The sequence below is a fragment of the Balearica regulorum genome, chromosome 5, assembly GCF_011004875.1.
Source record: "Balearica regulorum gibbericeps isolate bBalReg1 chromosome 5, bBalReg1.pri, whole genome shotgun sequence".
NCBI lineage: Eukaryota > Metazoa > Chordata > Aves > Gruiformes > Gruidae > Balearica > Balearica regulorum.
The window spans coordinates 12,188,522-12,216,144 of NC_046188.1; the positions used below are offsets into that span (position 1 = coordinate 12,188,522).

The 27,623-nt window shown below is 41.5% G+C and overlaps 1 protein-coding gene across 11 annotated transcripts in view; it reads left to right on the forward strand.

The window, feature by feature from the left end:
• The window catches only part of CDC42BPB (CDC42 binding protein kinase beta), a 94,640-nt gene extending 72,100 nt beyond the window's left edge, over positions 1-22,540 (forward strand). The window contains exons 22-38 of one of the 11 annotated variants that reach the window (XM_075753500.1): positions 436-525; positions 956-1,045; positions 1,457-1,562; positions 3,574-3,710; positions 4,297-4,436; positions 6,008-6,089; positions 9,379-9,595; positions 10,006-10,068; positions 13,414-14,010; positions 16,603-16,700; positions 16,780-16,864; positions 17,017-17,137; positions 17,229-17,346; positions 18,279-18,317; positions 18,449-18,557; positions 18,650-18,720; positions 20,794-21,076. In XM_075753500.1, coding sequence (XP_075609615.1) covers positions 436-525; positions 956-1,045; positions 1,457-1,562; positions 3,574-3,710; positions 4,297-4,436; positions 6,008-6,089; positions 9,379-9,595; positions 10,006-10,068; positions 13,414-14,010; positions 16,603-16,700; positions 16,780-16,864; positions 17,017-17,137; positions 17,229-17,346; positions 18,279-18,317; positions 18,449-18,557; positions 18,650-18,720; positions 20,794-20,925 — 2,295 coding nt within the window. In that variant the 3' untranslated portion in view covers positions 20,926-21,076. Of the gene's footprint in view, positions 1-435; positions 526-955; positions 1,046-1,456; positions 1,563-3,573; positions 3,711-4,296; positions 4,437-6,007; positions 6,090-9,378; positions 9,596-10,005; positions 10,069-13,413; positions 14,011-16,602; positions 16,701-16,779; positions 16,865-17,016; positions 17,138-17,228; positions 17,347-18,278; positions 18,318-18,448; positions 18,558-18,649; positions 18,721-20,793 lie in introns of all 11 variants that reach the window. The other 10 variants (XM_075753501.1, XM_075753502.1, XM_075753503.1 and 7 more) reach the window with 10 other exon arrangements.
• Positions 22,541-27,623: the final 5,083 nt, after the last annotated feature.

Consider the following 27,623-nt stretch of genomic DNA (forward strand, 5'->3'; position numbering starts at 1 on the left):
AATACTACTTTAAGAATTTTTCTTGTGACAGAATTGCTGGCTGCTGTGTGCTAGAAAAATCCTAGCGTAGTAAGCTACCATGAGAAATAAGCTGATTTATGGATGATTGCCAAGCTTCTCAAACATCCTTCCATACCTGTGTGCAAGAGATTAGACACAGTCTCACTGGGACAAGGCCATTACAGCATTTATGCTGCCTACTATGAGGTTTTGCATTTCAGTACTTCCAGCTTTGCAGCTTTTCCATCAGGTGGCAGGGTTTGTTTTGAGGAAAGATTTTTTTTTTTTTTTTTTTTCCCCCAGAGTGGAAAGTTGGTAGATGTGTGTACTGCATATAGAAATCAGCCTTGGTTTTTGTTTCCATTTTGTTGATGTGAGAACACTTCATCAGATCTGTGGTGTTCTAACCTAACATGTTTGCTATCGCTTTTACAGACCAGTTCTATTAGTGAGCAGGAAACGCACGGTCCCAAGTCAGAAGTTTCACCATCTACTTCAGTTGTAACTGCAGAGCAACAACAAGAAGTAAGAGAGCCGTTATTTTACCCTGAAGAGTAATTCACTAGGAAGTCTTTCTGTCTTGTTCATGATAAATATGTATTGCAGCATTCATTATGAAGAAGCAGGATTGAATGTTGCTTATTTGCAATGTGTCAGTGTTAATTGCACCTGCTTTGAGGACAGTTGCAAATGAAACCTTTTTGCTGGCTCTGTGTATGTTGATGTACCTCATTTTCATATGTTTTCTGTATTGCTGCTTGTTTGTTAGTGTGCAGGCTTTCCTGTGAGTGCTTTAAAACACAATCTGTTTCTATTAAATCAGAATGGCGATGTTTATGTGACAATTAAATTTTTGATAATTTTCAAAAAAGGAAAAAAATTAATCAGAAAACAATAAGCTTTGCCACCCCGAGTCTGAAACAAATTCTTGAAGCCTCATTTTGCTCAATTACAGTTTTTTGTGATTCAGGAACCAATTCGGCTTCAGAGGATGCCTGCTGCTCCTTCCCCCACCATTCAATCCATTTCTCTAGCTGTACCAAAGGTAGGGGGACTGTGCTAACCTTATTCTAAAGAACAAAGGAAAAGAATATCATTTATAAATTAGCTCTCCATGTTTGTTCTTGTCCTGTTTGGGTTTGTCATGTGTTTGTTTGTTAGGTCTGTGTTTTTAATCTAATGTTTCCAAATGCAAGTTGATGGGTTTTGATTTGTCAGAAGGGATGACAAAAAATAGTTGGCTTAGGTTTGGGTTTGAGTGTCTTACACAGTTGGACATAAAACACTTACTGTTGTCTTGCAGCACCTTTTATAAGCTGCACTTACTTAAAAGAAGCCCAGGTTTCATCATGTGTGCTCTGATATACTGGAGGGTGGCGAAGGGAGATGCTTGCATTACATAAGTACAGGAAGTGAAAAGTTTTTTTTCTTTTTTTATCCTGAATGTATCTTTCAGCCTAAAGCTCACCAGCTCAATATCAAGTCATTTACAAGCCCTACTCAGTGTAGTCATTGCACCTCTCTTATGGTGGGATTGGTTCGACAAGGTTATGCCTGTGACGGTGAGTTAAACTTTTTACATTTCCAGCAAGTCCCTGAAAAAGTCATCCCAAAGCATGCATTTTAAGGCAATCATTTCCTTGGAGAGGGAATGAGAGAGAGGGGTGACTGCCACTGAATGGTTCTCCTTTCTTCTGCAACATCACCAGACTTCTAAAGTCACAGATTTAATATAAGCCCTCATGGTTCCCTTTCATGTTACTGATTAATTCTGCCACCATTAGTGCTGTTATAGTATGAGTTGGGGGGGAGGCAGGGAAGGCAGGAGTGTTTTCTGGTTTTGTGGTGGAGAGGACTATGGGAATGCTCTGGTAACATGAATCTGAGTCTATTTTGTGCTATCCTGATCATAAACCCCATATGTTGGGAGGACTATTTGCTAGATTTTTTGGCCTGTAGCCCATCTTGCTGTCCATTAGTTTTATTTAAAATGCTTTCTCTGATGCATGTGTCACTATTGAATTCCATATAGATATATCTTGATTAGACACATGAACTCAGTAAGTAGTCCACAAATCTGTTGAAGACACTGCAGTATAAATAACCTTATTGTATTTCTCTGGCCAGCTTAGTTCTTGCTAGTGACACTCTCTCCACTGACACCTTCAGTATCATATTCAGATTGCCTCATCTGCCCTTCAGGGCTTTTTTCCTGGCAGATCTTCTGGTGGCGGTTCTTCCCCAGGGGCACCTATTGCTCTGCCAGCACTTGCCTTGGGGCTGCCTTTTGTCTCCTGTTGCTGACAGTTCTGAACTCTCGTTTTGCATCTCTTCCTGCAAGTTTGAAATGGTCTTTTTCCCTCAGTGTAGCTATCAACTTTGCTCTTTTTTTTCTTACGGTTTTTGATTAAGCTCTGCATCGTTAGTTTTCCAGTTTGCCTCTTCTACTCCAGAACTTGATAGCTACAGAAAAAAAATAGAATCACATTGATATAAGAATAGAGATGACTCCAGTAAAACAAAACTTGCCCATGTTCCACTCCCAATCACTTCCTTTTCCCAGTTCCTCCTCTTTTTAATGCTGGAAGCTACGGTAAAATACAGCTGCACTTCCAGAGGCCTGTGGAACTGGCTGTGGTTAGGAGGAAGCACAGGGGAGATCACAGTGCCGTGCTGCTCTCCCGCTGCCTTCCCAAGCCTGCTGGTAGAAACAGGGTGGCTGGGACAAACCAGGCAAAATATCTGTGGAAAGATCTGGCCCATAAATTGTGGGTCGGATGCCTCAGTATAACATGTTAATTCATTCCAGAGTTCTTTTAGTCTGTCTCATGTGAAGTGGCATATATTCTGAGGTTTTTTTTCTGTGCAGTGCTTCTGTGTGAAGTGCTCTATGGGCAAGAGACCTCTGTCCCTTGCTGGTGCAGCACAAAGTGGTGCAAAGTGGTGTAAATGGTAAGAAGGAATGCAACAATTAATGTAGACCGTTTGCTCCTTATTTGAACTCCATCACCACACAGCATTTCAGTCCTTGTCCCCTGTTTTCTACTTTATTATGCTTTCTAGTCTATTGCCTGTGTTTAATAGATTAACCCATTCTGGTTGGTTTTGGTCAGCTTAGTTTTAGTTTGTCTTTGCAGTATTCTTGCATACTTGGATCAAATTAAACACCTACTGTATTTATCTTATCTCCTACCACTGCCCTGTAATTTTTATTCTTCCTTTATTAATACTTTTTCTCTTCTGTGACTGGGTTAGTTGCTACTTAATACCAGTGAGGCTGACCAACACCTTTTCCTTCAGGAACGTGCTTTCATAAGTTGCCTTGAAATGTGGACTAAGTCCCTGCCCTTTATGGAAGTAATAGGTTTAAAAGAGAAAATAAAAGCACTTTGAAGAGTCTCATACAGTATTTAGGTGTGTTCGCTGCTTTAGCATAGTGGGCTATTATAATATTTGACTGCCAGTATCAGTGTGATTAATTAATTTGCTGAGCATCAGTGTAGACTATGTTAATCTCCTGTTATGACTGAATCATACACGCATTTCATTGTGAATTTTCTCTTTTGTACTTAGTGTGTTCATTTGCATGCCATGTTTCCTGCAAGGATAGCGCACCTCAGGTCTGCCCTATACCCCCTGAGCAAGCCAAAAGGCCTCTTGGAGTAGATGTGCAAAGAGGAATAGGAACCGCCTATAAAGGTTATGTCAAGGTAATAGTCTTTTGTTCTTGGACAAGAGAAGAATACTAAATTTCACTTACAGCTGTGCAGCTTGGAACCTCTAAGTATGTTTAAACAGATCTCCTAAATTGTGCTCAAGCCTTAAGGCTTTGTGTGCTATCTATGTAACTTATTTAACCTTCGTTGCTCTAGATGTGGGAGAAACGGTTGGTTTTACTGCAAGAGCTAAAGGTTAGTAGATTAGTAGCTACAATGTTCATAAGCAGCGGGGAGGGTAGAGGGGGGAAGCATGCTTTAAGGAAGAATTTCTGTCATTGTTCATGTAAGCATAATAGAAAAGGTAAACTGTCCTACTATTTTGGCATTTGTGGAATATACAAGCCCCATTGTTTGTCCTAATATTACCTAATATATTTATTAAACTGTAACAGGGAATGGTTGAAAAGTGAGGAAAAATGATTGCTTGATTACTTGACATTTTTCACTCTGTTTTGAAGGGCAAGTAGAACGTATTCTAATTCTGTTGATCCTAAGTGTAAACTTTTCTAAATGTCCCTGCTTTCTGTGTTTACTGCATGTGCTTACATTTAATAAGCAATCAGTTATTTATACGCAGGTCCCAAAGCCTACAGGAGTTAAGAAAGGGTGGCAGAGGGCTTATGCAGTTGTCTGTGACTGTAAACTGTTCTTATATGATGTGCCTGAAGGAAAATCCACCCAGCCTGGAGTTGTTGCAAGTCAAGTCTTGGATCTCAGGTTTGTACTAGTATGACAGAGTAGAAATCCTCTGTATTTCTTCCCTAACAAGTATATTTATTTATAGCACACAATAAACTTTTAGATCATGAGAGCTCTGGTCTGAGAATACCTGTGTGTTCTGAATATAGACTGCAGCTAAGTTTATGCTGAATGAATTGGCTCAACGGGAAGTCATGTAAGTGACTGTATAGTCACTCATATTTACAGTGTTACCATGCTTATTCCTAGAATTCCATATGCACACATGGAAAACAAGTAGACTTTGGTATATTGGTTTTTCCCCTGCACTCTGACCTCAGTGGTGAGTCACAGATCATCCCATAGCCAATAATTTCAGGAACATTAGAAAAACTGTAGTAGTCTTCAGAAAAGCACCAACTAATTTACAATGCAAGTGAATCTGACCCTGCCTTCTCACAGGAGTTATTTTTTCGTGGTGAACCATTTGAACCACAGAACACTGTCTACAAAAGATCTGAGACTTTCATTGATCAGAGTAACCAAGAAGGTTGTTGGTTGGGGTTTTTTTAATTCCAATTTATGGAAATATCAAGGAAGTGTAACACTTTTTATTGTTACAGCACCTTCTGTCTCTGTTGAATATGAAGTTTGCATTCACAAGCACCTCGATTTATATTTTTTCTAGGCAGTAGTACCATGGGGTTGCACCAGAACTGTTGTTCTGTTCTCACATTTATTCTCTGAGAACCATCAGTGTCAGTTCTCTCTGAATTGCTGGCAGTGGGAGCGGAAACATGGATGTATTGCAAATAACAGCATTCACGTCAGTACGTTGCTCGAAGCAACTCAGCCAGATATTATACCAGCTGTCCCATACTTCATCTGCTTATTGTAGCTGCCTCTTTGAGTCTGTCTTCTGAGGATTCTTAAATGTTTTAATAGACATTAACCACCGCACCTATGAATTCTAGCATCGGCAAGTTTCAGGCATCGGTGTCATCCTCACACTAAAATTGGCAATTATGGTGATCAACTTGGTCAAATTCAGTTTAAAAAGGCTTGTGTAGACAAGCCCTCTGGGGCGGAGCACTCTGAAATGCAAAAGTTGTTCTGATGTCTGTTTATTTTACTGTAATAGAGAATAAAATCTAGTTGTTTTGAAAACCTTTATTTGAATCCCACAAACTATAATTACATTGCCAAGAGCTTTTTATGTGATTTTTCTTTTTTTCCAAAGGCCCCTCTCTTGCTACACATTGAGGTATGAATTATTCATTTCTAATGTGTCTGCTGGGCTGGAAGAGCAATATTCTTGCTGCTAATTGTAGAATAGGTGTGGTTGGTAAACCAAAACTACACAAAGCCACCCCAGTTAACTTCAGGTGGACCGAGTTACACGTACTGAGTGCTGTAGAAACATAACTAAAGCTTGTGAGTCGTTTGGATCAAGGGTGGTTAGAGCATAACAAAGCAGTGATGGCAGTTGTGACCTCTGTGCAGTGTTAGGAGATTGCAGCCTGTTGGAACAATTGTGATATCAAGTAGATTTTGCTGAATAATGTTAGTGTGTAGCATGGATGTGATTCTCTTGCTCTCTTTCTTACTAGAGATGAAGATTTTTGTGTGAGCTCTGTCCTAGCATCGGATGTAATACATGCGACTCGTAAAGACATCCCTTGTATATTCAGGGTATGATTACCAATTTACTCTTAAAGAAAATACAAGTTAAATACAGTGTTTTGTTTTCATAGTGAAGTATGTTATTCATGTTTAATGTTTATTAAGTCATGCAAAAGCATAAGAATTTACAAGGGGTGCCAAAATGTGTAGAAAAACAATATTCTACTCCTCTTATAACTGAATTGTAAAGAACAAATTTTTGCTGCTTCCTTTATATATAAAGTTTGGTGCTTTTTTATTATAATTCAATTGCTTTAAAATAGTTTCGTCTCCTCTTCCACTGGTATTACCAGAACCCTTTTTTTCCATCTTAGTTTTGGAGGACTCTAGTTTTAGGAACTGATGCTGTAACAAAGTAGGCTGAAGCTGGGTTGTGCTTATTGATTTTAGTTTGCCATGTATTGTCTTGTATAAAAAAGCACTAAATTCGAAATTTCAATTTCCTTAATTTCATATTTAGGTATTGCAGAAAAAATTCAGAATAAGAGAAAATAATTACCTTAGTTATAATCTCATCTTGGTTGTATGTTCTATCCGAGTGCTGTATTACCTAGTTTTTAACAACAGAAACTTCTTCCCTAAGAATTTTATGTGAATTATATTTAATCTGGAATTTTAAAATACAGAGAAGAGTATATTAATAGCCAATATCTACAATCCCTTGCATTTGAATACAGAAACTCATTGTTTTCAGCATCTCTGATGTCATTTGGAATCGAATCAATGGAACATGGAAGCCAGAGACCTGACAGTCGCATGCAATCCCAATCATTTAGTCCTTTAGGGTTTTACTTGGCTTATGTCTTGGCTACTTGAATGCTTCTATGACTGCTTTTCTGCTTTTTTTATAGAAATATTTTCTGCAGTGGATTTTCATCCTTCAGTTTTCTACTACTTTTTACCTTCATTTTCATCTCATTTCTAAATGGTTTTGTTGGGGTTTTTTTATTCCCATCTGCCTGCTCTTTTCTCAGATGAGCAAAGGTGGAATACTATGGGAAAGGACTTCTGAGGAGAGAAAATGAGCTATGCAGAATGGTGGTTGATTCGTTTAAGAACAAGGCATCCATACAGTTTAGCCTGCCTGACTTGCTGCTCTAATTTCTGCCTGCAGTTTTTAACTGAAAGGGTATCTAAGGAAAAAAAAACTTTTGTCAAATATCCCCATGTAAGAATACTTGTTTGGATAGACATGACAAAATGTCTCCACGGTTTGATCAGATTATACCCTGCTAAAGAGATTTGATGAATTAACTAGAAGCCTGGTGTGTGAGTATATCTATTTAGATACCCTGTTGACAGGGACCAGAGAAGATGCTGCCAAAGTCTATCTCTTTTCTCAGTTTTATGTCCTTCAAAAGAAGGAATTTCTAAAACTGGAAACCAGTAATTTCTGATGCAAGGGACACTATTTTCTCAATTCTATTTAATTCTACATTTGCATCTTGCTGACATAATGACGTAAAGTGGCTTCTACACAACAGCTAAAACTGTTACTTCACATCATCTGTGTAAAAATGTGGTCCTTCTTTCCTATGTGTTATTTCACATAACGTGATGATGTCAGTGGCCCACCAAAGACAGATTGTCATTTCTTTTGGATCTTCCACCAGCAGAAAGCAATACCAGAATGCTGCCAAACACTAAAATATTGCCACTTCTGACCCCCCAATGAAATCAAGAAGAGGAAGAACTTGTCTCAGACTCAGAGATGTCTCAACATCTCTCCTTGGTAATCAGATTTTAAACCTGGATGTTAGGCTGTCCTGGCATCCAGACACTGCAGTCTAAGTGCTGCCATCGATACGTTTTTAAAAATAGTGTGAGAGTGTCTGTAGTGGAGTCCTTCCACAGTAGCAGTTTGAGTTAAGAAGCCTTGGGTTTCATAGCAAATATTCATGGATTTTTGTATGATGAATAATGCTAGGTATATTATAACCAACTTCTCCCATTTTGTCCGCATTTGACTGCATGTAAGATGCCACCTTCAAAAGACTGAGGAGTAATAAATGGTGGTACTTCAAAGGGAAAACCATAGCTGAAGTCTGATTTGGTTTTCTTTTTGTTTTCAAGTTTAAAAATATTATCCATTATGCCACCATCCATCTTTAAAATATTAATGCTTAGTTATAGTTTAGACATGAACAAAGCTTGATGCAGAGTAACAGGAGCTATGAGCAATTGCAGTTGCAAACGAGTCGGTTCTTTTCCTACTGCTCTTCACTTTCATCTTACTTCAGGAGTTCTGTCTTTGACATCCTATTGTCCCAGGTTTACTTTCAGATGTATTTTTTCTTTAAGATTAATGTTATTGCTTAATTCACTCTTTCAGGAAGTGTATGTTGCGTAACCACATCATCCATCTTTGTGGTGATTTTCTTATCAAGGCGTATAGGCTGAAGGGGTGTTATGCCATGTATGAATACTTACAGCCTTCAGTTTTGCACTTTTGCACCTTTTGCTGCTTTTTTCTGTTTATTGTTATTCTAAAAGTCTGTTGTGAGGGCTGATACCTGCTGATGACCTGTTTGTGGCTAAAAGCATAGTTCCCGTGATCTCACAACCCTTCGATCTCTTCATACAGAACACAAAATTAACATTAAGAATTAGTAAATGCATACTTCGGGTAACAGAAAGTTCCTGGATAGTTCTTCTATTCAGAACAGAGATCTATAGGACGATTTACCTGAAAATTAAGTGAAGCCATTGTGATTTTCTTTTAACATGGGGAAGTGGGAGAATATTTCAGTCTCAAAAGATTATTTTCCTCCAGAGCTTTTAATGCAGATATGATGTGCTCCTTCCCCTGGACAAATACTTTGAAAATTAAGTAGCAAAATCAAAATCTAGAACCGATCATAGCAATGCCATTGGGTTTAAATGCATCTGACTCAGAAAGCATGTGTGTCATTTTCAGTAAGTTTTTAAAAGATGGTGAGGGAAGAGCTCGGGACAAATTATGGCATGCTACTGTCATTCCAGTTCAGAGCAGGAAGGAGCCTTTTGCTGGCATATATTGCTTATTGTAGGAAAGGAATGTAATATTCCTTGCCCATATTTTAGGATTCAGAATGATTAAGCAAGACTGAGTATTTTTAAACAAAACCACTGAGGCTTGTGCATTTTTTCAAAGCACTGCGGCCATATCAGCTGCGTGCTGTGTTGCGTACCACTCGAATACATCATCACATTGTTATGACAAAGTCTGTTTTACTTTCACGGTTCTGTGAGGTATATAATACTGACAAAAAGGACTTTTATTACTCTTATTAATTTTGCTTTCTCTGTGTGTTAAAAGGTGACAGCTTCTCTCTTAGGTTTGCCTTCAAAGTCTTGTTCTCTACTGATCCTGACGGAAAATGAGAATGAGAAGAGAAAGTGGGTTGGAATCCTAGAAGGGTTGCAGTCTATCCTGCACAAAAACAGACTGAAAAACCAGGTTGTACATATTCCACAAGAAGCCTATGACAGTACACTGCCTCTTATTAAAGCAAGTTTAGCTGCTGCTATTGTAGGTATGTTTGTTTTCGCTGTTAGAAGTGTGTGAGGGTTGTTGGAGCTTTTAGATGGGCTTCTGTAGTGAGAGCACTGACACCTTGAAATAAATTCCTCAGCTGAATTCCTTCATAGGAATTTAATAATGGGGAGAAAATGCTTATCTTGCATTGATACTCAAATTTCTTCATCCACTCTGAGTAAATAATACCATTTAGTTGTTTAACAGGTTGTTTCAGGAATATGGTATATCTCTTCCATAGCATGCTTTTGACTGCGTGACTGTATGAACTGCATGAGCAAAATTGATTTGCTGTTGAAAATCCATTTGTCCAGAAATTTTTCCAGCTGTTCAAAGCAAACAGTCTGTTTTAAAGATAAGATTAAGTATAGCTGAATTAATAGCCTTTTTTCTTCCTTCCTGGTTTAGATCGAGATAGAATAGCAATTGGTTCAGAAGAAGGACTGTATGTGATAGAGGTGACCCGTGACGGTAAGTTAGGCCATAATGCATGCAGTAATTACATACAGAATAATGAGCTCCATAACTTTTAGTGCTGTTATAATATAAGCCCTTCATGTATAGTAAGTATTAAGCACTCAGTTAATTGATGAGAAGGAGAAGTGAATGTGAGATGTAAACACTAATTTGGTCATTATCATTACATTCAGTTGACTGGCTGAAATTGAAGGGATGGGTTACTGGGCATATTCTGACACATTGTCACCTTAACTGTGTTCCCACAGCAGGTAGCAAAATGCTTCAGCACACAGAGCACGTGCAGCACACACAGCAGCAGTTGATGCATAGTGAATTATCAGGCACTTACTAAATAGAACTTGAATTGAGTGAGGAAAAACTCGACATAGGAACAGGCTTGCTTCAACCTACACCATCAGAGGACTTAAACTACTGTGAATTAGAAGTTAGGCAGTGCAAGCAACACAAGACTTTCCATTAAAGCTGCCATGTATTATTGTCTGTTTCTTCCAGAAATTTGATGACCACTCACATTCTGTTTCAGACCAATGGTGGCCAAAGCAAATGCCTTGTTGCCCCTTTCCATTATCTCTTTACTTCCCTGACCCCGTGCTTCTTTCTGAACCTGCTTTCTTGATTCTGTTCTGAATACACTCTGCCCTCTGCTTTGGGAAAAGTGGAATCAGTTTAGCCTGTTCTTTCTGAAGATTTACCATGTCCATTCCAGAAATTCACACAGGTACCACAGCAAAGTGTATACTGCATAGTCACTGCGCAGCACAGGCGTACCCCTCTGTCGTTGAATTATTAGGCATCACAGCATTTTTCCCTTTGACCTGGTACGCTGAGCACAGCTACAGATAACAGTGGGAGACATGCCTTGGTGTGGTGGGCAAAGTGTGGAGGCCGAAAGGATTACTAGCACATGAGCATGGGGCTTGTTTGGGGTCAATCCATGCCAAATGCAATTTTAAACATCAAAAAGCAAAGAACAAGTTTGGTTAATTTTGCCATCTGCTTCCAAAATAAGACACTCTTATTTTGACAAACAAATGAACAAAAAAATGAAACAACTAGTTGAGTTAAACCAAATTTATAGAAGTAATGTATTTCTAAGAAGCAATGCAGATGTAAAATGCAATAATCTACTACTGTTTATCCTCTTCCAAGTTACCATAGGAAATACTAGTTCGTTCTTTCTGTCTGACTTCAAAAGCATCAAACACACCTTGTGAAATCGATGCTTGCTTGTAACTCCTGAGGCACTCTAAATTTAGACAAATCTAAATCCATGCTTTTTGGGGTGTGAGAGCTAACAGCCTTGGTACTCTGGTAGGATTGTTTCCAACATTAATGCCTAATGCTTTCTTCATCTGTATGTGTAACCTCTGAGCTTATGTTCTTCTGATGTCTTTATGTGATATAGATTTGTAAAATTAAAAGGGTTTTGGGTCCCTTTTCCAACTTTGGAAAAATTACTGGGACAGTCCTGAAATATTCCTTTGACTCTTTTTACTTATTGCCATTCCAATTTCAAAGAAGAAATTTCTTTAAATTTAGACTTAATGGAAGAATTTGAATTTGAATTTTCAATGCAGTTTAGTTTGTGGCTATTTGAAGTTTGGATTGCAGTCATGCTAAAATTTGCATTTCGATGTAAAGCAATGAATACAGGTTCTTAAAGACTTGATTTTCAAAAAATCAAATGAAGTCAGGGATGTAGTTTTGTGGCAAAAAGCAAAATCTTATTGCTTCCTCTTGCTTAGAATAAGCCATTGCCCAATTCCAGGAGAAACTGCAGATATTTGAAATTCTTTTTAGCAGTGATAAATGCCATTCCTTTGAGTAAACTTCCAGTGATCACCACTCTGTAAGTACTTAGATATAAACATAACTTTAGATGGAAGTAATTCCAGAGATTCCAGTACAGCTTCTTGCATAAAAGCAAATTATACATTTAATTCGAAAGGTCATTTCATAAAGGAACAATTATCTGCATCACCGTGTCATATATAAATGTGAAAATGTATTATCAATTTTGGTTTTAAGTTAAGAGATACTTTGCAGGAGTTTTCTATGGCCAGTTCTGTGAGTTAATAGCATTTTTATAAATCGTAACCTCTTTTTCATTTTATGGCAGTTGTAATTTTCAGTGTTAATTAACTGCCAGCTGCTTATATCAAAGGTCTTTGGTCAGAATATCACTTACTTCTTGACGAATAAACTAAACTGTAAGCTGCGGTTGGAACTTTGCCACAAAGATCCCCCCCGCCCCTCTAGCTCCAACAGCTGGTTATTTCATAGAACATTTCTTCAGACATATCATATATCTGTGCAAGTGGGGGGATGCCACAAAAGCACTTGGCTTTGTGATCTGAACAGCTAATGTCTTGTTACAAAGTTTACAGAATTTGGTAACTTGACTAGATTACTCAACTATTTCTGAAAAAATGGATATCATTTCCAGTTAATATTTTTTTAATTATAATTCACAAATGTTTTGAATGCATTCAGCTAACAGAAAAATGTAAGTGATGTTTTAATATTATTGGCTTATGTGTATTATGTTTCCTCATTTGGAATTGCTTCATCTCTTCTATTTGTGCCCCATGAAATACTCACTACTTTCTTGAAACTGCCTGTATACCCACAATCCCAAAAGCAGGTTTTTTTAAAAAAAACCTTCAAACAGTGAAACTCCCCAGTTTCCATGGGTAGCCTAACTAGTCCTTGCTGTGAGAAGGCTTTTCCTGGTGCCTGTCATAAACCGCTCTTCCTACAGCTTAAGCCCATTCCTTTTTATCCTTTCCCCATGACACACAGTATTTTTTGCCTTTCCATATAGGTGTTTAACACCCACCTAGTGTGCTGCTCTTGTACTTGGCTGAGACATTTGCCAACAGTACAGCATTTGGTATCCTCAGTTATCAGCATTAAATACTTTGTTTCTTTTCTTTGTGTTGTGTGAATTTGGTCTTCCTCCATAATTTACTGAAGATGCTCGTATTTTCCTGAAGGTGGGACCCTTTTCAGAAGATAGAGTATCTTGCAGTGTATAGATAGTACAGATATTATTATATAAAAAATTTCTCGATTTTTCCCAGGTGTGTAGCAGCCTTTTCCTGCAAAGTGTTGCTGAGGCTTTGTATCAATAGAAAGAGTTACAGGAATGCTTTGTTTCATTGTTTGCTCTGAGAATTAATAACAGAGCATCGAGCATGTGTAATAAGTGCTCTTTCTTATCTGGTATGTGTCTGCGTTTAGATTCATTTTCAGACATCAGTATGTAACACTGCAATGCTTCCAGGCCTGATGGTTTTCTTGTTTAACTTACGGCAGCTCTTGTTTCCTTTGCAGTGATAGTCCGAGCTGCTGACTGCAAGAAGGTTTACCAGATAGAGCTTGCTCCCAAAGAGAAAATTATCATCCTCATCTGCGGTCGGAACCATCACGTTCACCTTTACCCCTGGGCCTCTCTGGATGGGTCGGAAGGAAACTTTGACATTAAGCTTGCAGAAACTAAAGGCTGCCAATTGATTACAACTGGAACACTAAAGAAGAGTTCTTTGACTTGTTTGTTTGTGGCTGTCAAACGACAGGTTTTTTGCTATGAAATTCACAGAACTAAACCTTTCCACAAAAAATTCAATGAAATTCAGGCTCCAGGAACTGTACAGTGGATGACAGTGTTCAAGGACAAGCTCTGTGTTGGCTACCAGTCTGGGTTCTCTCTGTTGACCATCCAGGGAGATGGACAATCTATAAACCTGGTAAATCCTAATGACCCCTCGCTTATCTTCCTCTCACAGCAGTCTTTTGATGCCCTTTGTGCTGTGGAGCTCAGTAATGAGGAATACCTGCTTTGCTTCAGCCATATGGGAGTATACGTCGATTCGCAAGGTCGAAGGTCACGCATGCAGGAACTAATGTGGCCTGCAACTCCTGTTGCCTGTAGTATGTATATGTTTTTCTGTTGCCATATCCCTGTTGCTGCTTTACTTGTCTAAAAATAATCAGCGTTGTATTCTATTTTGCTTCGGTTTGTCTTGCAATATCTACAGTTTAAGTTTTGATGAGTTAACAGGATATATAGTTCTCCCTAATAGTAGTTTTGGACTTGGCCATCTCTTGGGCTGAGATCCTGGATGCTGCAAGAAGAGAAGCGCTGTCTTGTTACAGAACACAGAAGAACGAATAATGGAATACAAAATAACTTTTACAGAGAGTGGTGCTGGATGCAGGACAGTGCAAGACTACCGGTCTGTGGAATTCTGTGAAGACTTTTGCTCCCCTAAAGAGTGTAGAGTTCTAGTTGTCTGTAGGATGTCTAGAAAGTTGAAGAAGAAATGTAACTGCCACTCTAAAGGTTCATAAATATAACAAAATAAGAGGTAAAAATATTGCTTTTGACAGAACTGGTAGCAATTTTTCTCCTTTTGGTTTTATTTTTAGGGGGGAAAATTTCCAAAAATAACATAGGCAAGTGGAGGGTAATTTTTCAACTGCTCTGCTTGTTTCAGGAGCATTGGTTTATCAGCTACTTAGGATAGAAGCACATGCAGAGCATTTTTCGGTATTCGGTTGTTGAAGGCAGTTCATGATAAAACTGGGATTTCTGTTTGGAGCTCAAATAGCAATTAAAATGTTTTGAATGATTGAAGGCAAGAAATAGCTTTTTGTTGAAATAGTACAGCGAACAGTTAGGTGCGTGTTGGTTTGATCAGGCCCTAATAGCAGTTTGTTTAATTTTAATTGTCTTGAACTGAAATTGTTTGCTTACTTTACTCTGACCTAGTTCTGTACAGAACTCTGAAGCAAAGGCCCAAGGAAACAATGTAGTTGCAAATTTACTTTAAAACACCATTAGCCAAAGCTAATGTTTCCTTTTCCTTTATCAGCTTTACAGTTTTTTGCATTTCAGCAAACTAGGCTTGCTAGTTAATGGTTTTGTCTCTTATTATTAGAAGCTGTTCTTACTGTAAACTATTTTATAGCATTCTTGTGTGTGCAATCCTGAGTGGCATTGGCCTACGGCTGTTTTTGTAGAAAGAGCAACTTTTTCCACTGCCAAAGGAAACTGGAGTACTTCCCTTTTCATTAGCCTTGTCCTCCCTCCTCAGTCCTGGGGTCTGTCACTAGCGATGGTGGCGCTTTTTTAACTGTCCCATCAGGAGATCATCAAAGTGGAAATGGCTCCCCCCGTTGCAGTTTCTGCTGTGGTAAAGGACCATGTTGTAGAGCAGTTTTAAGATACGATGGAGAATTTGTCTCAAGGGCATTCAGTCCTCTCACGCTAGGAGAGGCCAAGGTCAGCTCTGTAATCTCAGGTGGCCTGCCTAGGTTGCAGTTAAACCAGCTTAATGTGCTGGTTCTGTGCTGAGTCAGTGTAGGCGTTGGGGGGCTGCTTAGCTTGAGTATGGCACAGTGCAAAGACTTGGAGCCAGCAGGTCTTGAAGCTGGAGCGTGGGCAAGCCCAGTGCAGACATTGACATGCCTCTGGGAACCAGCTGAGATCTGACCAAGCTCATCAGCTCTGACTGGTAGGTGCTGGCCTTTGGCTACAAGCTGGCCGGGCAGAAGCAGTTGGTGTTTCTGTCTGATGCTCGGTGGTCTCCCTTGATGTGGACATCAAATACTTGACCATAAATCACTTCTGGGATACATATTTATGACAGCTGTCCAAGGCTTTCTGTGAACAAGTTTAAAAAATAGCACCACAACCATTACTTCAGTTCTTTTAAGAAGATTCTGTGATGTGTTTAGTGTCCTACTGGGCTATTTTCCCTTTGTTTATTGAAGCAGCTCTTTTCTCTATTAAATCCCATAAATTTCTAGTAACAGCTCTTTATATCAGGATACAGTCTTTAGATGAGCAGAAGCGTGTTGATATGAAGCTCTAGGGATCTCTGCTTTTCATTTGACCTAAAATAAACTTGTCTCCTGATACCTTTTATGCTTTAAAAAAAAAAAGTTGAAAAGAGAAAATGGGTTATGGGCTTTAAGCATCGTGACAATTTTCTGTTAACCTGATGAAAGCAACCCATACGTGAATATCTAAAGCTAGATAATTGTTAGCAAAAGAGGAAGGAAATTGAGAACAGATCCGCATCATGACTTCATGACCCACCTCACAGATGGTGGCCCTCTCTTTTCCCCTGCACACAGCAGATGTATAGTTAGTTTGCTGCTTCCAGAATGAAGTAATCTGCATCTGTAGAAGAGCTAGCTGCTCAGTTGCTACCAAGTAGCAAATTTGTATGCATCTGAAAACTTCAGATGCCACTTCACAATTTCATGAAATCATAATTTGAAGTTTAAAAATACTGAAAGGGTCAAATTTAAATCTTTCCATGATGCTGGCAGTTGTCGTTAGCAAATCTATTATCACCAGAATATCTGTTCGAAAGTGGGGCTGGGAAAAAGTATTTTAAAATGTATCTTGCACATAGTGAAAAGCTTGTAACTACTGAAATTTGCTCAAATATCTGTCAGTTCTGAACTACTGAAACCACATTAGGGTTTTCTGTTTGTTTTTAATCTATGCAGGTTGCAATTCTTCATACGTAACAGTGTATAGCGAGTATGGTGTTGATGTATTTGATGTTAACACTATGGAATGGGTCCAGACCATTGGCCTACGAAGGGTAAGTAATTTTCTTTGAATATAGAATTTTCTTTGTATGCTAGGCTTGTGTTAATTCTCTGCCTCTTTCCTCAAAACAGATCAGACCATTAAACATGGACGGCACACTGAATCTCCTTAACTGTGAGCCACCAAGACTAATATATTTCAAGAACAAGTTTGCAGGTGAGTACTGAGCAAGGAGAGAAATGGAAAATGATGCCAAGCCTAACTGGGTAGTTTTAAGCAATGTTACCTTTGCGTGAGATGAAACTTGTATTGGATGCATCTGGGTCAACATGTATCTATGTATGTGAAATTGTATTGTGATATTACAGCAGGAGCTGTCCTCAGCGTACCAGAAACGTCTGACAATAGCAAGAAGCAAATGCTTCGAACTAGGAGCAAAAGAAGATTTGTATTTAAGGTTCCTGAGGAAGAGCGATTACAACAAAGGCGGTAAGAATTTAATCGCAATATGTAACTTAATGTACATGATGACATGCAGAGACTGGGATTGCTAATAGCAAAATTCACTCTGTTCTTTTAGGGAAATGCTTAGAGACCCTGAGCTAAGGTCAAAGATGATTTCTAACCCAACAAATTTCAACCACGTGGCTCATATGGGACCAGGAGATGGAATGCAGGTTCTCATGGACCTCCCACTGGTAAAATACATTTAAAAGGGAGGGAGATATATGTCTATTTGTTCTTGCTCAGAAAAACTGTGCAGATGAGCTGTGTAGGGGTCAAGTATTACCTCTGTACCAAGTTATTTTTCTAATCGTTTTAAGAAAGGTGAACCTTCCTGATGTGCAATGCTTCTAAATCCTGTGCAAGGAAATACTGTTAGCTGACTTACAAATGAGACACTGAAAGAAACAGGTATCACTGCCAGGATCTTGTTAGTAGTTTTATAAATAATCAGTCTCTCCTCCTTCCTTTTTCTTGTTTGTCTTCTTAAAATAACAGAATGAATTTCCTTCCCCCTCATCCTCTCGACATTCTGCTCTGATATCACCTCCAACAGGCCTTGAGCACGTCTCTCACATGAGCCCTATCTCTGCTGAAATCTTTCTCCAGAGCGACCATTCCTCACTGCAAGGCTCCCCTCTGCTTTCTTCCTCTTCCTGTCCCTCCTCTGCTTCCCTAGCAAGGGTAGGAGTAGCTACAAACTGTTAGGAACTGGAATGGTGTACTTGTGGCACTTCGCCAATTCTAGAGCAAAAACAAGGGGGGAAAAACTAATGCTGTGGAGGTAACTCAAGTGCATGTAAGTTGCAGTGCTTTATAGCATTATTTTTTGTTATTTTGCATTTAACAAATACAGCGGTTTGTGAGCTATTTTAGTGTTAAATCCACGAGAGGAAGGTGCAAAGGTATGCTTTTCTGTTCTGTACCCTCTACTTTACAGCTGCTAGCCAGGCTTTCTCTTGTCCTTCTCAGCTAGCCCAGATGAGGGTAATGTGTTTGTCCGTTCAGCAGGAGGAGGAAAGAAAGCAGAGCTGTTGGTGCGGTCCCTGCCCCTTCGTAGAGGGTTTGCTGGCTGACAGGTTCCAGTGGCTGCTATGGGGCTTAGTTCTTTCTCTGTCTTTCTCAGGGTTTGTGTCTGTTACTGAAAATATGTGGATGTGGTCAAGTAAGTTCAGAGTTTTTCTACCAACACTGGGTTGTAATAGCTTCAAAAGCACAGTAAAGTTTTTCATGAGTAACAACTCCTAGTTGGATAGCTTTTGTTGCTGGCTAACAAGGTGTTTCATTTCACTGTAGAGTGTCCTACCTGCTGCACAGGATGAAAAACCATGTCCATCTACAGCTAACCTCTCACGGCAGCAGCAGCAGCAGAGAAACAAAACCTATATTTCATGGCCCTCATCAAGTAAGGCTGGAAGCAAGCTTGTCAGTTCTGAGCTGTAATTTATGGCTTCTACAAAAAGTGTAAACCTGCCTTTTTTCTTGCTTTCTCTACAGGTGGCAGTGATGTGGGAGGAGCCATGCCTTCCCGAAGTATGTCTGACCCTGACCAGGAGTTTGACAAAGAGGTAAAGTAGCTTTTATTAAATGGAGACTGATGATATCCTGTTGCCATAGATTGTTTTCTTTTTCCAATAGATTACATTTCTGAGGAAATATTTCATAAAGACCTTGTTATTTATGGAGATGTTTTCCTTCCACAAATGTTTTCTCCAGCCTGTAATATGTGATTGCAAGTTAGACACGCCAGCGCTAAAGCAAAGCTGTGCAAAGATCTTTTTATGGTGATATTTTAAGAAGTATTATGTCTTGGATTAAGCTTTGTAGACAAGGGAAATTTGACTAATTGATGAAATGTCCTCAAAGCTCCTAAAAATGTTCTCTAGGCTATTAGCATGGAATAGCAAAGTAATACGACTAGTTAAGTAATTTTCTGTGCTGCCTTAAGGAAGACATTTTGTCGTGTAACTTGAGAAGGAATCGTTTTAAAATACGTGAAACTGCTTTTAGCAAGAGTAAAAGTATGTGCCAGTAGTCGCCAAACTGAAAATGTCCTGGCTGTACAAAACTGGTGTCCCTGCATCTAAGGAGAGAAGATGGATGATTTTTGTTTCCTTGATTTATCATGGGTGTAGCTTCTTCCAAGCTTTGCTCAAGCACTGCCTGGGCAAGGAAAGTTTTAGGAATTATTGTTGGGAGGCAAACTCCTAGATCAAGATCTTTGCATCTTTTTAGCGCTTTTTGGTACCCAACTACAGGCCGGTGTGACATTCTGGATTTTGAAGGGTGTTTTCCTGAAGCCAGACCTTTGCAGGATGTCTCAATACACCCCAAGTCAAAGCGTTTGTTCAGATTTCTGATCACAGCCGTGCTCTGACTTCCTTTCTCACGTTGAGTAAGCCATTAAAAGCAGGTGGAAATGGGGATCTCTAAACACAGGTATTTTTGAAACTGTTTTGATTTTCAAAGGTGCTGATGACGGCCTATGTCAGTTGGCTTAGTTGTTCTGCAGCATCCTTCCCAAATTCCGTTACATTCCATGCTCTAATGATAAGTGCTGTTTGTAGGCACAAGTAGTGACGGATTCTAAGGTTTTTACATTTTCTTTTTTGGTAGATCTTACAATTTCTGAAATTAAAAAAAAATTGTAATTTGAAACTTGAAAAAGGAGACTCTAATACCACCTCTTGGCTTTATACTGTTTTTCCCATAGCTTTTGGCTTTATCACAGCATGAACTGGATCGTGTTAGGATAATCTTGTTATAGATGATCTTGTTATTGTTTGAGCCGTGCAAAACCTCGTGAACAGCATTCTTAAAGGATATTACCTTTCAATCTATTTGCTAAATATACATTCCTTTTCTTGAAAATAACTTGCTGCAATGGTGCCAGTTTTTCCTGTGCAGTATTTCTTTAGCTGTGAATATGTGCAGTGCTCAGAGTTGTAACTCACCGAAATAGCGGGAAACTTGCAGCCGTCCTGTTGAAGTGAGACCAGCCTGTGAAGGCAAATATCCAACAACCGGTCTAACACTGGGGAAATAACTGTGGATAGACTGTCTTTATTAGATATTGACATAGGGTGTCTCCAGTAAGTATATTCTGCTTCCAGACCTCCAGCCTGATACTTGGCAGCCTTCACTCTTTTCACGTGCTTGTCACTGTTGCTGTTTTGTAAACAGTTCATACGCTTGTTTCCTTCCTTCTCACCAAACTGAAGATGATTTGACCATAATTGTTTACATGTTTGTATGGGCAGATAAATCTACTCCTGGCCTATAAAAAATTGCTTTAAAAACACAGGCTGGTAAATCCAGAACAATGGTGGACAGATATGTGTGTTCCTTCAGGAAAGCTTTGCAGTGGTTAAAGGAGAGGAGCCCAGGATTTAGCAATTTCCACGTACTTTGCCATAATTCCTGTTACGTCAGAAGGTCACCTTCAGGACTGCACTACAGCCTATTGATGATAATGGAAGTATTTGCATGGATGTTTTAGCTATAAAATGAATCTAATGCACACTGCTTCATAGGTGTTGCTCACCCTAATTTTTGAGTGCCTTTGAAAGCTTTCAAGTGTGAGGAGTTGATTTTAAGTAAGTGTATTTCATTTTTTTTTTTTTAATATTTCTCATTAACAGCCTGATTCAGACTCCACCAAACACTCTACTCCATCTAACAGCTCAAATCCAAGTGGTCCCCCGAGTCCCAACTCTCCTCATAGGAATCAGCTTACGCTAGACGGACTGGATCAGTCAACCTGTGATGCATAATACTACCGCTCTCACCCTTCTGGCTTCGGTCATCCACTACTCCGTGGAGTATTCAAGAGCAGGGCAAAGCTGACTCAGATGCTAGTGCCAAGACTGACACTGAATCTCTAGTGTTGTACAAGAATAATTATATATCCAGATTGTAGATACAAACTATTGAAGAAAATTCTTTACTAAATAGTGATTGAGCTTTTTATGCAGAATTGTTCACTGCTCAGTTACGGTTCTGCACAGCTGTGACACAGTTTTATTGCATAGGAGCATTTAAGGCCACCAGTAAATAGTCTTATTCTTATGCTGAAAAAGAAATAGAGAGAGATACTGATAATGTTGCTACAATATCAGGAATATTATTTTTCTATAGAATGATGTAATGTCTCATTAGCAGGAAATCCTTTTAGACACAATTTGGACCTCTAAATAGGAAATGTGAGCAGGTCTAGTTACATCCTCAGATGGATACACTTTTCCCTTTTTCCCATAACTATTTGTTTCCTAAATCTTAAGGAGAATGCTAGGAAGCTGTAGGTTATTGCCAACATCAATAGAATCACCAGGAAGTCCAGTAAAAGTTGGTTATAGTTTTGTGGCCTTTTAATTCATTTAGCCATTACGTATTCAGCTGCATAAATGTCTTTCTATCTTTCTACCAACTTTCTAGTCTTGTACATAGGACTACTGCCAGTTACCTTTTACCCATACTCTGCTTTTTAGTCCTCATCAATCAGCCATTAGTCTGGGCTTTTAAAATACTGTTAATTACTGCTGTGAAAAAAAATTTTACTCCTAGTTCCTGCCTATCTCCTCCTGAGAAGTTGTTTCTCCTGGGTTTTTTGGTGTAAGGACACACTACATTGTTGAGCTAGTAAGCCTTCTCGTGGACGCATTGCCCTCGAAGTCTGCTTGATCTAAGAGACTCTGTCGCACTAAAACATCGGTCTGTTTTATCAGTTACCAAAGTGGAACGTGAAGGATGTGTAACTGGGGGTGCTGCTTTTCTCATTAATTGTATCCTCACCTGCATGAAGACCCCATGATTATTAATCAAGTATTGATCATGTAGAAAAATGCACAACACACTCCTGTATATTTTGCTATGGCCCACGTGCAGTGGTGATGTTTTGCGTGTATATTTAATCTCATGCTTCCATGTATTATACATTTAGTAATCACAGATTTGTGACCATGTCTCATTAAAAGCTTGTAATTAATTCAGTGGCTGGCATATCCAGTTTGTCATTGTCACACTAGTGTGCCTTCTGTGCCAATTTTATGACAGTTGGATGTCACTTATTTAAAATTTGGTTTAAATGGGCTAATGATATACCAATGGCTAATGTTCTTTTCTGAAACACTGTATAGGACGTGCACTTATCTTTAGTTTAAACTGAGTGTTCTAGTCAACATTTAATCCTGTTACGTTAAGTGTTCGACAGTACTTGCTCTTTTTCTCAGATTCTTGATAAAGGGGCTCAGTTAGAGCTGGACACTACTGCTTTGGGGGTTTTCTGGTTTTTACTTTTTTAATGTAAGTCTAAGTCTTTGTAATTATTGAATTGTGAGAACATTTTTGAACAATTTACCTGTCAATAAAGCAGAAGAGGGAGGTTTTAAAGCTCATAGTCGTCTGTCTTGACATGTGAAAACAGTCTACCACTGACACTTGCCTTAGTTTCATGGTAAATTCACTTTGTTCACACGGATGTTTTACATAAACTGAAATATACTTTGAAGCTCCGTCCCTGAATGCTACGAGAAAGGTGTGTGTTTCTGCACGTAAATGCATGTTCAGGAGCAATGGAAGTCCTTTTGGTGGAATACAGTGTTGAAATTTTGTGCCCTCGGTTTGCGTTAGAGTTGTCATTTCATTGAGTCGCTGACCCTATTAATTCATTTTGAAATTATTTCTATGGTTATTTCCTTATGGCCGAAGCAGAGTAAGGAGGCTGCAGGACCCATTCAGGCATCTAAAGTGTGATAAAATAAAGACTCCTGACTTCTTGTCAAAGCAGTAGTCCCAAAGAAACGCTTAGGAACATTTCAAGGACTGGTGTGCAAATGATGCAGCCCCTAATACAGGGGTGGTTTTTTAAAGCTCCCCTCATGCTGCACTATGTGAGCACTGCAGAGCTCACTAGTTAGAACAGCACCAACGTCTTCCCCAGCGTGTCCTGGGTAAGGTAAGCATCCTGCATCCCTTACGGAGTGCCCAAGCACTCCTGGGTTACTAATTGATTTGTCTCGCCCATCTTACTCCAAGTTATCTTAATGGGGAAGGCCTAGATTGATATTTTGGCCCCTGCTGTTCCTTGCTTGACCAAACCTACCTGGGCCAAGGCCAGCCGGCTGGGTCGGCTCGGCTTGCGAAAGTGCACCCGCACTCTGCCCTGGGGATGGGGGTGATGGCTGACGGGAGGTTTCAGGGCTGGGTGCCGGAAGCCTTCTCACAAGTAGTCGTGCTAATCAGCCTTTGACTTCTAAAAAACGTTTCTACTGCTCTTGAGCTGATTTTTCTCTGCACAATGAGGACTTTGGATGACAACAAAGTCTTTAATTATGGGGGTATTAAATCATAGCACTCAGCAGTGCCAAGGCTTGGTTATAATTTAAGCAGAGAACGTTTCTAGAAAAATAAATTAATTGCTCAGTATGAATACATTTTTTTTTTTTTTTTTTCCCCTCAAGTCTGGTGGAGCAGAATTCTTCCCCAAGTCCTCCACCACAGCCCTGTGCAAAACTATTCCCTTAAGGCCTCTGATGCTGGTTACCTAAAAAGTCCTCCTAAGCCCTCAGGGGAACTTTCGGAAATGCGGAAATTCAAGACTCGATGTGAAATGTTCCTCTGACGGTGTGCTTTCTTCTCCCTGATGGCTACCAGTCTAGTATTGCAAGTAAGAAATTGAGTTATGCAAGGAATGAGGATAATTTGGTCTCTGCCTGCTCCTCTGCCCGCTCTGTTTTCACAGAGGCATTACATCAGGTCGCGAAGCCGGGGCGATGGGCAAACCGCTCATCAGAACATGCTGGTCACTTCCAGCACAGGTCTTTGTCCCGAAAGGCTGTGTATTTTGGAATATGTCCTGGTGTCACTTGCTACCCGAGAACTTAAACCCATCTGCCAATGCCTCCGTCTGCAGCACGGATGTGCTGAGAACAGTTTCCTAAGTGGGTGCAGTCTGGGGTGGGGGCGCATGCATAAACACTCGCTTTACATTTGCAGGGTAATCGCTTAATGCAGCGAGGGCACAGAGAGGGGACTTTAGCGTGGAAATGCTGAACGTCCAGACACGCTCACTGTTGTCCACAGCATCCTTGGGAGGAAGCAGATGCATAAAAATCTGAAGGGCTGGCACTGGTAGCCTAAAGCACTGCGAAGCAGGGAAGCGCTGGAGGGAAGAGATGGTTGTGGGAACTGAACTGCACCCTTAGGACAGTTAAGCAAAGTAACAGCCAAAGGAACGTGTCACATCATGCCCAATCTTCTGTTGCTGCTGAGTTTAGCCTATTTTAAAAGGAAAAGGTAAAAGAGATGGCTTTCTCACATGCCGAGCTACTGGAGCATCTCGTGTTCCAGTTTGCACCCTGCCTGCTCTGCGAAGCAGCTCCAGCAGGCAGGGGTGAGGAGGACGTACCAGAAGGTACCGTTCACCTGCCCAGCCCTCGCCTTCCGTTGTGGTGGCAGCAAGTCTGGACCGCCTTCTCCTATCTGCTTGCACCCCTGTAAATGTGGCTCCCCTCTCTGTTTTCCCTTACATCCCTCCTCAGCAGCCTTGGGCTCATCGCAGCACATGGGGCAAGAGCTGCAGCTGCTGCCGCCCCGCGACCTTGGGCTCGCTGCTGGCAGGGCAGTGCCGCAGCGTGGGGTCAGAGGGGCTCTGGTTCAGGGGAAGGGGTGCCATGGGCACAGGTACCGCATCAGGGAGGCAGGAGGGAAGGCGCAGTGCTTGGAAAGAGCCAGCAGGATCTCGGCGCTCCCTTGCAAAGCCCTCCTAAACATGTTTCTGGGGATGTGGGGTGATGATGAGACCGGACATCAGCTGCACACCTCTTGTGGGATGCCAGGGAAAGCCAAACATCAGCAGAGCGTGTCTCAGTGGCGAATGATGCTCAGACTAGTGTTGCTGGTGGGGTTAGCTGAGGACAGGAGCAGAAGACAGCAGGACGTGCTCAGCAAGCAAGAGCTGCAGTGCTGCGCTCCAGCCAGAGGAGGAACATGAACTCAAGAATCAGCCGGTTCCCCCTTCTTGCAGCAAATATTTTCCCTGCTCCCCAATAAGCTGCAGCATTTTTTTGTCACCTGACTGCACAGGTTTGTGCAGCTTTACTGGTTGTTTTCTTATAGATAAAATCCTCAGATTTTTTGCAGCATCGTCTGCTTTCCAGTTTCTTACGCAGTCCCTGCTCTGCGATCCCATGAGGAAGAGCAGTGCAGAGCCCTGCGTGCTGATGGAGATGGCCACTGCTTTGCTGCCATCCTGCAGTGCCTTGGCCAGCTCTTGCCAAATCCCCTCCCTTTCACTGCTGCTACCTCCTGCTGAAAAAAAAAAAAAAAGAAAAAAAAAATGCATTGGGCCAAGTCTGTTTGTAGGCTCGGTAGTATTTTGAGCACTGCTGCCTGCTGCACTGCCTGAATCCAGATTTGCACAACTTCTGTGAGAAGCTGTAACGCATGGAGGGACGGCACAATGATACGAGTTGGTGTCCCTCGGTAGCATGCAGGTTGCTTTTTCTTTTAAGGCTCCAGGAAGCAATGACTCCTGAGATCCTGCCATTAACACTAATGCATTTTGCATTAGTCTGTCACAGCGGGGGACCCTTGACTCTCAGGACCAAGAGCAAAACAAAGCCATCAGGTGCCCAGCCATGCCGTGCACAGCCTCGCCCACATAAACCGCCTGTCTAATGCGCTGCTTACCAAAGATGTCTGCGAATTAAATTCCTTATTTAGACAAGATCCCAGGAGAGACCCTTACGTACTGAAACCCATCGTGTTGCCCTGCCTGCACCACGGGCTGTCTGTGTGCACCGGTGCGCAGGGTGGTGATCACACAGCTGGTTTTCCAGCAGCTGTTGGCCCCGGCATCACAAACTGACTCTGGTGCTTCAGTTTTTCTGCAGAGCTCCCCCCTCCCTGCTACGCTTTCTATATGACCGAGTGAACGTGGCTCCTGAAGGAAAAGTACAGAATGTGCTCTGCTAGTGTGCTGACAAAAATTGATCTCTACTTTAATTAAAGCCTCTATTGTGAGTGACCTCGAGCTGCTAATGCATTTTAAAAATGAAGCCTCACCAGCAGCAGATCCATACGCCCCAATACGGAGGTGTTACCGGGCAGTTATCCGTGCTGCAGGGCGGCCTGCCTCCCTCTGTGCCGGCTGTGCAGTCGGCTGCATGTCCCCGGAGACCATCCCACAGCACGGGTACGCGCCTGCCCACGGCTCACGCTGAAATCCCCAGGTGCCCAGGCAGGATGGAGAGCTGATGTCCTCAAAGACCATCCTGCCACCATCTTGCCCGATTGTCCCTGTTCCCGCTGGGTTGTCTTTTCCCTTCCCCAGCACGCAGCCATGGGATGGTCTTGCTGCTCACCTTCAGCACACATCACGGGGATGCAGCCATCGAGACTCCTTGCGATGTCAGAGTGAGGGGCCCAAAAACAGCAGAGAGAGGGAGGCATTTCACTCCAGAGCGAGTGGCGAGGGGCTCCTTGGAGGATGGCCCTGAGCCCTCTCCTTGCACGGGGCAGAGCTGGGGTGATGGGCTGCCTGGCGCAACGGCCTCCAGCATGCAGCACTGCATCAGCCTTGGCCAGAGAAAACCAGATCACATGTATTTGAAGGCTTGTAAGCTAGAGGAGCTTCAGTCACTTACAATTTGAAAGGGGAAAAGAGCAGCAAGTAACACCCGTATGGATACGAATCCTCCCCTCCGCAGCGAGACTCAGCCGGCGGATGCTGCGGCTGCTCTCACAGGCACCATGGTAACATCGCGGCACCTCGCCGGCAAGCGATGCACACGCTGACCGTGCTGCACCAGCTCTGCACTAGCCCCTCGGCTGCAGGGTATCGTCCAGCCTCGTAATGTCCAGATGAGGGTTTGGGGTGTGGGGGAGTCTCCCTCGGGTTCACATCATGGGGGTGACTCCGTGCACTGTGGGGCAAGTTTTGGGGACCTGTCCTTGGGCCACTGCTTTCCGCGGAGATGCACTCATTGCAGGACCACGGGATGGTGGGACTTGGGTATTTCCAACCTGCCTGCAGCAGCCAATGGCTTCCTCTGCATTTTTGACCCAGCTGGTGACCATTTCATTCAGCACTAAGTGCCTGACAGCCGCAGCTGAACCTCTTGCCCGGACAAGTTGCTTTTCATCCCAGTACTGCCGGAGGGGCACTCTCCGGAGAGACGTGCATGATGAGATCCCCACTCCTCCTCTCAGCCCCGGCTCTGCCCTGGCTCGCGAAGCAACAGCAGCAACCAGGGCCTGGCGGTGGCCTTGTGCCCTGCCTGCCTTGCATTTTGTGTCCTGCCTGTTCACGTTGCCTGTTACCGGAGGTCCCTCTGCCGGCACGGGGACGGCAGGGCCGGTCTCATCACTGCGCTGCCCATCACCCTTCGTCAGGGCTCTGATGTACCTAATGATGAATTCCCAGGCCTTTGAGAAGGGATTATGTCTTCCAGAGACTAGAACAAAATATAAT